The following is an 11,494-nucleotide window of genomic DNA, read 5'->3' as shown; positions in this document are numbered from 1 at the left end:
ATAAATCACATGGATCTGTCTATTTATCCTAAATAGACACCCTCTATCAACCCCCTCCCCTCCCCGCTTCCCCCGCCCATCCCCCGGAGCAGGTGACGGCTGTGGTTGCCCCGGGTGGTCGGCGTTCAGGGGGGCAGGGGGGGTGGGGGGGAAGGGCATGACAATGGAAGGCCGGCGTGTCATTCCGGCGATGCATGTTGATGGTCAAACGTGAGTCGAAACACTGACTGTGTGTGTGTGTGTGTGTGTGTGTGTGTGTGTGTGTGTGTGTGTAAAACGTACCAGTCTGTACTCAGTCATTCGCTCGTTCATTTATTCATTCATTCTCTCAGTCAGTCAGCCAATCAGTCAGTTAGCCAGTCAGTCAGTCACTCAGTCAGTCAGCCAGTCAGTCAGTCATCCAGCCAGACAGCCAGTCAACCTGTCAGTCAGTCAGTCAATCAGCCAGCCAGTCAGTCAGCCAGTCAATCAGTCAGTCAACCAGTCAATCAGTCAGTCATCCAGCCAGACAGCCAGTCAACCTGTCAGTCAGTCAGTCAGCCAGTCAGTCAGTAGTAGAGGCTGTGGAGGAGGTGATCTTGGGAACAGTGAAGATGGTGGTGGTAATGAAGGCGGAGGTGGATGGGGTGGTGATGAAGTGGAGTTGGATGTGGAGGAGGAGGTGGTGGTGGACGAGATGGAGATGTGGTAATAGGTAATGAAAGTGGAGGAGGAGGTGGAAGAGGAGGAGGAGGAGGTGGAAGAGGAGGTGGCGCCTTGGTGTCCGGTTGGTGGAGGAGGAGACGCCTCGTCGGGGGTGGTGATCCATGAATATGCACGTGGAGGAAGAGGAGGAGGAGGAGGAGGAGGATCAAAGAGCGATGCGACGGCGGTGGAAGACGACAGGAGGAGGATACGGAAGGAAAAGGAGGAGGAGGAGGAGGAGGAGGAGGAGGAGGAGGTTCAGGTGTTGTTAAATATTGCGAACTCGTGGCCATGGCGGGAAGATCATTGATGTGTGTGTGTGTGTGTGTGTGTGTGTGTGTGTGTGTGTGTGTGTGTGTGTGTGTGTGTGTGTGTGTGTGTGTGTGTGTGTGTTCGTCATTTATTTGTATTTCCATCATTTTGTGTATTCGTTTCCTTTCCTAACTATCTTTTTTTTTCCTTATATACTTGTTTCCTCCTTTTCCTTATCCTTCTTTCCCTCCCTCACTTTCCTACCTTCCTTATTTTCCTTCCCCTTCCTATCCTTCTCTCCCTCCTATCTACCTTCCTCTCCCCCTTCCTTACCCTCCCTTATCCTCCTCTTCCTCCTATTTTATTATTTTCCTTAATATATTTGTTTCCTCCTTTTCCTTATCCTTATTTCCCTCCCTCACTTTCCTACCTTCCTTATTTTCCTTCCCCTTCCTATCCTTCTCTCCCTCCTATCTACCTTCCTCTCCCCCTTCCTTACCCTCCCTTATCCTCCTCTTCCTCCTATTTTATTATTTTCCTTAATATATTTGTTCCCTCCCTTTCCTTACCCTTATTTCCCTCCCTCACCTTCCTATACATTCCTTATATTCCTTCCCCTTCCTATCCTTCTCTCCCTCCTATCTACCTTCCTCTCCCCCTTCCTTACCCTCCCTTATCCTCCTCTTCCTCCTACCTCTATCTTTTTACTTAATACATATGTTCCCTTTCCCTTCTTTCCCCTTCTTCCCATTCCTTCCCCTCCACCACCACCCCACCACCCTCCTCCACCCTCCCCCCCCTCCGCCCACTCAGGAATGCGACAGGTATGGCTGCGTGTCTCCGCGGCCTGCAGGTGTGGGCGGCAGGTGTGTGTCCGAGGGGTCACGCCTGACCCCGCGCGACCCCGGCCAGCGCGCACGACCGCCTCCCGCCGCGCCCCGCCATGCCAAGTGTGCAGCGCCGCGAGGAGAAGGAGGAGGAGTTGATGAAGGAATTGAAAGAAAGAGTGAGAGGCTATGAGAAATGAAGGAAGGGAAGAAGAGGAGAAGAAGTGAGTGAAAGGAAAAGGGTCTAGGAAAGGGATAATAGAGAAGGGATATAGAGAAAGGGGAGAAGAGATAAAAGGAATGACAAGCAAATGAAAAGGGAAGGGAATGAAGGGAAGGGGGGGGGGATGAAATGGAAGAGAGAAGGAGACAAACATCTACCTACCTACCTACCTATCTCTCTATCTACCTAAGGGTTTATCTATCTCTTACACACCTATCTATCCATCTAATCATCTCTATCTATCCTTTCCGTCAATATCTATCTATACTTATCTATCAAACTACCTAATCATGCACCCTTCCTACCTATCAATCTATCTAACTAAGCCTCTATCTTCCTTTCTAACTACCTGTCTGTCTCTTTAGCGCACCTGGCCGGCTGCTGGAGTGTCAAAGTGATCAGAAAGCAATCAAAAGGTCGCAGGAGGAGGACCAGAGCGCGCGGACGGGCGGAATATAAAGTAACAAGGCGGCGCCTCGGCGGGGCGGTCAGGCTTGAGACGAGATGCAATTATAGTTTCGATGAGTGGTGTGATGCGCTCGTGTTCGTAAGAGTAGGAGGAGGAGGAGGAGGAGGAGGAGTTAGGAGGATGGCAAGGAGGTAGACTGCACATTAAAGAGGCTAATTGATAAGGGAGGAAACCACACCCACGAAGGTTTTGAGAGAGCGAAGGACAAGGGACAGTCTTAGATCGCATGTGTCCCCCAGTGTGGAAGGACGTCCAGAGAGACTCCAACATCACCACCGCCATCACCATTATCACACTGCCCAGGTCAGTAGTGTGTGTGTGTGTGTGTGTGTGTGTGTGTGTGTGTCTATATATATATATATATATATATATATATATATATATATATATATATATATATATATATATATATGTATATACATATATATATATATATATATATATATATATATATATATATATATATATATATATATATATATATATATATATATATATATATATATATATATATATATATATATATATATATATATATATATATATATATATATATATATATATATATATATATATATATATATATATATATATATATATATATATATATATATATATATATATATATATATTACATTTTTGCCTGTGGTGCCGGTAGGCTTTCTTGGTGGGGCCTGATGGTCGGCCCCAGCCCGTAGTGGCGCAGGCAAATGTTTATAGAGGCGCCATCTCGCTTGGCTCATGCCGCCCCCCGGAGCTTATTTTAGACTTTCTCTTTTAGAGAGAGGGTCTAGAGTCCGGAAAAATCCCAGCCTGTGGCACCAGGCGGAACGCGAACGCGTGTTCTGGACGCGGCGCCGTTACGCTAACCGCTCAGCCGCCGCCTCCCCATATATACATAACATTAGCACAGATTGAAGAGTAAACGTTTCTTTTTGCCAGAAAACGTTCATACTTTCCTCCTCCTCCTCTTCCTCAACTCGCTCCATCTCTTCCACCTGCCTCCATTTTCCAATACCTTTTCTTTCTGTTTCAGGTTCAGTGAGTGACATGATTTTTACGGAGGAGATGAAGGGCTGGGAGAACAGGGAGAAGAGCAGTCCCTACTCCTCCTCCACCTCCGTCTCTTCCACCTCCGTGTCCTCCTCCACTCAGGCTGTGTGTGTCGGAGAGGAATTTCCAGTGGACTGTGTGGGCGATATGGAAATACAGAGTAAGCATTTTATTTATTTATTATTGTAGTTGTTGTTTTATGGGGTACTGTTCAAGTAAGGGTTTTTTAGAGGGGGTTCATCATCATCATCATCATCAGTATATTAATAGTAATAATGTAGAGACTTGACAACATTATTAATCATACCAATAACCAATTTATTTTCTTATTTTGTTTTTTCTATAGTCGACAACCACCACCACCACCAATCCACCGCAACCACCTCCACCATATCTTCTACCACCACCTCCTTTCCCTCGTCCACCTACGCCTCCACAAGGGACATGGGCGCCTCTCCACCCTCCAGCAAGCCGCTCAGGACCTGCCGAGTGTGTGGGGACAAGGCCAAGAGCATGCACTTCGGAGGTAGGAGTTCACCTGGCGTTGTGTTTATTGGTGTACGTAGAGGTAGTGAGGGACTGTTTGGGGTTTGTAGAGGTTGCTGGGTTAATGTTTTTGTTGTGTGTGTGTTACTATAAATAAGATAGCTTGGTGGTTTCTTTCATTTATTTTACTTATTCGTTATTATTTTAGTTTTTGTGTGTAAGTTTCTTTTTTTATTGTAGTTGAGAGATTTCTGATTTAAAATTGTTTGGAGGGATGCTTTTTTTATAGTATGACAAATTCGTTGGTTCTTCATGTTTTATTCACTTTCTCTTCTTTATTTTTTTATTTCTTATTTTTATTTATTGATTGATTGATTGATTTACTTTTTGTGTGTGTGTCCTTATCATAAACGAGAAAGATTGGGGGTTCATTATTATTTTTTTTCTCATGTATCATCAACCCCTTCTACACCCCATACACAGTCCCATCATCTTCCTTCTCCCCCCCCGCTGTAGGCCTCTCCTGCGACTCCTGCAAGGCCTTCTTCAGGAGAGCCGTGCACAACGACACCTTCGCCAACTTCACCTGCCCCTACGACGGCACCTGCCTCATTAACATCACCTCCAGGAAGTGTTGCCAGTACTGCAGGTAAGCCTAGTTCATTAAGGACAGGCGTTGAGTACGGTAGAACTTCGCATCTAACGAGTTCACATCTAACGAATCCGCATCTAACGTGTTTTTTTTATTTTTTTTACTTATTAATCATTTAGTAGTAGTAGTAGTAGTAGTAGTAGGAGGAGGAGGAGGAGAAGGAGGAGAAGGAGACATAATAAACAAATGAATAAATACAATGTTAATATACTTTTACACGAATATATATGGCATGCATCACCACCACCATCTCCTTCATCATCACCACCATCATCACCACCATTATCATCACTACTATCCCTTCGTAGGTACCAGAAGTGCATGAAGATAGGCATGGAGCGTTCGTGGGTAATGTCGGAGGAGGATCGCCAGCAGCTGATGAGGCAGAAGGCGGAGAGGAAGGCCAGGGCAGCACAGGAATCCGGCAGGAGGACGCTGAAGGGCGGCAGGAGGGAACTGGTGCCCTTTGAACCTGACCCCAGTGACATGTTAACGCATATGACCCCTGCGGTAAGTCCCAAGTCGGTAAGGTCAAGGAAGGGGTTGTTGTTTTTTATTATCAAGGGAGTTTGTTATAGTTGCGCGTGTGCCAAGCTGCTGAAAGGTGTTGGAAGCTAATATTAGGTGTCGAAAAGCGATGTAAAGGTATTAAATGATGTTGCAAGCTGTTAAAAGGTGTTGAAGGCTGGTAAAAGATGTTGGAAGCTATTATAAGGTGTCGAAAAGCGCTGTCAAGGTATTAAATGATGTTGGAAGATGTTAACAGATATTGAGTAGTGTTGAAGAGTGTTGCCAAGAAAGGATTATCAGTTTAGTTCCTCTCTCACATATCCCATCATCTTTTTTCTTCCTTCACAAAGCCATCGTAACGGTAAAACTATTGTAGGCTGTTACCAAGAAAGAAAAATCACCTCTATTTCCTCACCCACTCATCCCATCGTCCTGTTTCCCCTCTTTTTCCCCTTTTTTCCCTCTATTTCCCCGTCACAAGTCCTTTATTCCCTCAGGAGTGGAAGGAGCTGGAGGAGGCCGTAAGGAACTACCGCCTCGCTTACGCCGCAGTGCCCTACAGCGGGTGCGGCGGCGGCGGGTGGGAGGGCGAGGCAGCGGGTCTGAGGGTCGTGGACATGTTCTCGACCGTGGTGCGCCGCTTTGCTTACTTCGCGCGGCTCTTCCCGGGGTTTTGCGAGCTGCCGGAGGAGGTGAGTTCGATGTCAGGCTGTTTTTGCTTTGATTTTCTTTTGTATTTGTTTGTTTAGTGCTTTTTGTTTTGTTTATTATTGTCTTTCTTGATCATTTTTGTGTCATCTTTTTGTTTCGTATTTCTTTTTTTATTATTTTTTATTGATTTATCTCTTTGTTAATTTGTTTTTAGGGGGCTTTCTCATCTTATATCATTCTCAATTCCTTTTTCATATTTTCCCTTTTTTTTCTTATATTCTTTTCATTATTTTTCCTTCCTTTCTGTGTCATTTCTGTGTTGATATCTGTTATTTTTTTTAATTTTAGGGGGACTTTGTCATTTTATCATTCTCAGTTGCTTTTTATATTTTCCTTTTTTTCTCTTATTTTTTCTTTATTTTCTTATATTTTCGTCTTTTTGCTTCCTTTCTTTTCTTTCCTTTCTCTCTTTATTTATTATTTCACATTTTCTTTCTCTATTTATTTATTTTATCTACTTTTTCTTGCATGCATGTCTCCCTTTACTCATTCTTATTCTCTCTTATCATCCAACACCTTTTTTAACCCATTTCAACACCACCTCTCAACACCGCTCAACACCATTCATCACCACAGGACCAGAGTCGACTCCTCCGCTATGGCATCCTGGAAATGTCCTTGATTCGTGGAGTCCAGAGCATCAACACCAATTCTCCGTGGCCCTCAACACCACCTCAACACCAATCCCCACCACCAGGGAAGAAGGAGGAGGAGAAGAATTTAGTGTCTAACGAACTTTATGAGATGCATATGAAGTTTATAAATAGGTGAGTTTGTGTGTGTGTGTGTGTGTGTGTGTGTGTGTTGTAATATATCAAGTTGTATGCCTATGTAGTTGTAATATCACCACGACCACTATTGTCATCACCATCACCACCACTACCACAACCACCACTACCCTCACCATTACTCCCTGATCACCACCACTACCATCCCCACCACCACCCTCATCACCACCTTCATCACCACCAGTATGCGGGAGCTTGGTGTTGACGAGGCGGTGTTGCTGCTTCTCCTGCTGGTGGTTCTCTTCAGCAGCGACAGGCCAAGGTTGCAGGCCGCCACCACCACCGCCGTACAGGCCCACCAAGACCACTACTTACTGTTGCTCAGGTGAAGATTAGCCAGGTGTCTCAATCTCGTTAACTCCTATATTTTTTTAAGGGATACTCTTATAAGCTTCAGTCATTCCTTATTACTCCATCACATTTTCTTTTTAAGGGACACTGCACTAATCTAACCCACTGCCTCTTCACTCACGCCTTCAGGAAGTACCTCGGGTGGCGCCACGGCCCCCACAACGCCCCTATTCTGTACCCTCGGCTCCTCCTCAAGCTGACGGACCTTCGGGAGCTGAATGACCAACACACAGAGTACCACTTGAGGCTGGCACGGCAGGAGGTGAGAGAGAGAGAGAGAGAGAGAGAGAGAGAGAGAGAGAGAGAGAGAGAAAGAAAGAAAAAAAGAAAGAGAAAGAGATTTCATTATATCAACCCAAATATTCCATCACTAAATCCATCATCACACTTTTCACAGATCGCGGAAATCCAGACACAACTTGGCTGCCTAAATCTCAACCTAGAGTGGCCGTGCTTCATGACCTCACCCCAGACTCCCCCAGAACACTTACCAGGGGACGGGGGGAAGGTTGGGGGGTCCATACCTATAAACATGACCCCCCAGTCCCAGTCCGCCCCAAGTACGCCTTCCATCACCTCCACTACGGTCATCAAAGGAGAGGATACAGCAAGTTCATTTTCATCAATTCTCGCCACATTGGACTTGGAGCACCTTGTCAACAGTCCAGTCATTCAGCGTCTCATCCTGCACCAGTTCCAGAGGTCTGTCGTGAATGTGCTGGGTCTGACTGGGCTGTTTCCTGAGACCAAACCAACCCCAAGTCTCAATCAGCCCTCGACAGTCCCAACCTCGCCTCACAGCCTGTCAGACCCACCAGTATCAGTCTTCTTGCCTACCCAGTTTCAGAGGTCTTTTGTGAATGTTCTGGGTCTGGCTGGGCTGTTTCCTGAGACCAAGCCAACCCCAAGCCTCGATCAGCCCCTTCCAGTCCCAACCTCGCCTCACAGCCTGTCAGACCCACCAGTATCAGTCTCCTTGCCTACCCAGTTTCAGAGGTCTGTCGTGAATGTGCTTGGTCTGAGTGGGCTGTTTCCTGAGACCAAACCACCTCCCACAGCCCTTACCTCGCCTCACAGCCTGTCAGACCCGCCAGTATCAGCCCCCTTGCCTACCCAGACCTCACATGCTCCTCAGAGGTCATTGGAGAAGGGCCTGTCAGCCTCTCTTTCAGCCCCTCACTTTCAGGGCTGCCAGGTGTCTGATCTTATGGTACATCTTGATAACCTGACCTCCAACTCTGAAGCCTGTCAAAACAACACACCACAGCAGGACCAGGAGTCACAGCAAGCCTTCCGTCAACTTGAACAGCAGCTAATGAATGGGATAATAGGCCCTAGTGAAGGTGGTATGCATAAGGGACCACAGCAAGAACAGCAGCAACACAGCGACCTCTACAACCAAGTAACAGCTGGAGACATGAAGGAAAGGAATGGCACTCTAGCGGAAGGTGTTTTTATACCCAAGCAAGAACCGGTGACCTCCCCCATGCTGTCTATGCCCTCACAAGCCAACTATGACCACCCACTGATGTATGATGACCTGCCACACCCTCCACGTCAGCTACACCACCACCAGGATGCTATGGAGTCCACCCAAGTCTTCGGAAGTGCTTTAGATCTCCCGGAACTTGAGAAATTCCAAGAAATTCTGGATCGTAAGAAGACTCCAAGTTTTGATTCGCCTTCGCAGTCAGAGCTCTTTGTGATGTCAGGTCGGTTAATGTCTCACCACCACCACCACCACCACCAGACACCACCATCATCACCACCACGGATGCACCTTTCTCAACCACCACTAACACCACCTCAACTCCAGCTTCTCCACCACCAGTTACCATCTTCATCACCACCACAGATTCATTCTCAACCACCACCACCACCAACACCACAATTTCAGCCTCACCACCACCCCTATCACCACCAGTCACCACCACTAACACCACCCCACCCCCAGCACTCATCACCACTTCTTCATCACCCACCACCAGAGCAAATGCAGTTTTCATCACCACAAGAAATGATGTCACAGCCTCACCACATGTCAACACCACCACCACAACCACCACCACCACACCACCACTATAATCACCCACCATTCACCTCCAATCAAGGGTTCGTTAGCTATGTGGAAGGTGGAGTAGGAGGGGGAGAATCATCACCACCACCACCTCTACCACCTCCACCACCGCCAGGACAACACCAATTCATCACCACGGAAAATTTTGGAGGTTTCTGTAGGGAGTCCCAGCATAGATCAACACCTCCAGATAACACCGCTTTCATCACCACCACCACTCAGTCACCACCACCGCAGGAGTTTCAGAGCCATCATCACCATCTTCATCACCACCACCACCACCTCCAGCATCACCACCAAAAAGTTGCGTCGTTTTCTTGATTTTAAAATACTCAGTTATACGTTTGTTTTTCATTTCTCTTTCTTGTACTTATCTGTCTATCTATCTATCTATCTATTTCTTTATCTCAATTTTGTGTGTCTTCATTTTCTTATATGTCTGTCTACCAAAGTCTAAAGAATGAAAGAAGGAAGGAAGGAAAGAAGGAAAGAAAGAAAGGAAAGAGAGAAAGAAATTAAGTTAAATAAGTCACCTTTAAGTAATGAACCTTAAGTACTTATAAGAGAAAGTAATTATTATTTTTAAGGGAAACTCATGTAAATCAAAAGGTTTTGTATATATAGTTATTAAAACCATCACCATCATCATCATTATTATTTTCATTATTATTTTTTTATTTTTTTTATTTTGGTACGTATGTTTATTTTACCATAGAGGTCATACTTATAAGTGAGAATGTTAAGCTATAGGGTATACGAAGTCAGTAAAAATAATAATAATAATAATAATAATAATAATAATAATAATAATAATAATAGTAATAAAAATAATAATGAATAAGGTGTAGCTATATATATTTTGTACACGTCAGAGGCAAGTCCATAAATAAATGACTGGTTTTGTATTTTTTGTTATTTAAATGGATGAAAAATAAGAGTGGTTAAGTTAAATAGATGAGAGAGAGAGAGAGAGAGAGAGAGAGAGAGTAGTAGTAGTAGTAGTGAGAGAAGTAGTAGTAGTAGACAGTAGCCAAGTTGTTGAGGAATTTCATATTAACAGTATTATAAGGCTGAGGAACACATTTACAGGCCTGAACACACCTCACAAACCGAAACTGACCTCCTCTGCCCACTCAAACTGTCATCTTGCTTCCATCAGTAAAATAAAAAAAGAAAGAAAAAGAATAAAAGGTGTTGCCCTGGGAGTATTCGAACCCGCGACACACGGCTGAAGAACAAACTATCTGCATACAGGCCCGAACACACCTCACCAGCCGAAATTGACCCTCTCTGGCAACTCAAACTTATCTTACTTCCATTATTATAAAAAAAATGGAAAGAAATACATAAAAAGTGATTAGCCCCGGCAGGATTCGAACCTGCGACCCTCGACAAGTATCGCACAGCCGTTGCTCTACCACTGAGCTACGAGGCATGCTCACATAACGGTCAAACGTTTTGCAAGTTTTATCCCTCCCGTGGTAAAGAAGAAAGACAAGACTGTGGCCCCGGGAGGATTCGAACCTGGGACACGGCTGCCACTTTTTTTTTTAAATATTTATTGTTGTAAAGTACAACAAAGGGGGATGGCTGGTCTTTGCAGACTAACCCATGACTAGGCTGGTTACAAAAAAAAAAAAACAGGCGACACCCTGCGACACCGCCACACCCTGCAGACGGTGTGGCGGACTGAACGTTCCCCCCTGTTCCCCCCTCTACTGCGCATGCGCCGACCAGCTGGCCCGCATCTACTGCAGACTGATCGGTCCCCCGACGAAACATCGGTCCTCCCTCCTTATTCTGTCATTTGCATGCCTGTTATTTTCCACTGTGATGTTAGCGGCCCTGTGGAGCGCTGCTGCGGCGGCAGACCGGGGCGTGAATCCTCATCAACGGTATCAAAACGTACAACTAAAAGCCTTCAGTAAATTGGTTTCCCTTCTTTCTGTATCACTTGTTGGGGTTATTTCCTAGAACAGGGGGGAACGTTCAGTCTGCCACAACGGCAACAGGCTATGGCCGGACACTCAAGGACATAATGTTGTGGTGTGTGACCTCCCGGCCTGGCGCACACGGCACAAGACTCGGGTGGGGCAGCACTCACCTCCCAGTAGTAGTATTTATACCCAATTTACCTAGTCGAAGACGCATTACACAGATCATAAAGGGCCACTCTTTCTACCGTAGGTGACATATTGGTGTCTTGCGAAACATGGACATAGTGGATAAAGCTTGGACTACGTACCCCTCTCATAGCAGCTGGCAATGTCATAGTCGATTGAGCTTTGTGTGTAGAGTTTAAGTCTGCCTTTTATATAATTATAAGTATATTCTGCAGGAGGGCCTTCTAGAGTCCTATTAAGGGCAACCCGAGCCCGGCTGTCTCTTAACCACGATCGATCGAGGCATGA

At 45.6% G+C, this 11,494-nt stretch overlaps 1 protein-coding gene across 1 annotated transcript; it reads left to right on the top strand.

Moving 5' to 3' along the window:
• The first annotated feature begins 3,509 nt into the window (after nt 1-3,509).
• Nucleotides 3,510-9,579, top strand: LOC127000459 (ecdysone-induced protein 75B-like). The gene is made up of 9 exons (XM_050864182.1): nt 3,510-3,668; nt 3,855-4,034; nt 4,511-4,643; nt 4,955-5,156; nt 5,654-5,848; nt 6,444-6,634; nt 6,840-6,980; nt 7,136-7,268; nt 7,404-9,579. The coding sequence occupies exons 1-9, from the start codon at nt 3,524-3,526 to the stop codon at nt 9,402-9,404; spliced, it is 3,321 nt and encodes a 1,106-aa protein (XP_050720139.1). The 5' UTR covers nt 3,510-3,523; the 3' UTR covers nt 9,405-9,579.
• The last annotated feature ends 1,915 nt before the right edge of the window (nt 9,580-11,494 follow it).

This window comes from Eriocheir sinensis, chromosome 18, assembly GCF_024679095.1.
Source record: "Eriocheir sinensis breed Jianghai 21 chromosome 18, ASM2467909v1, whole genome shotgun sequence".
NCBI lineage: Eukaryota > Metazoa > Arthropoda > Malacostraca > Decapoda > Varunidae > Eriocheir > Eriocheir sinensis.
This window is presented reverse-complemented; position numbering and strand designations above follow the sequence as displayed.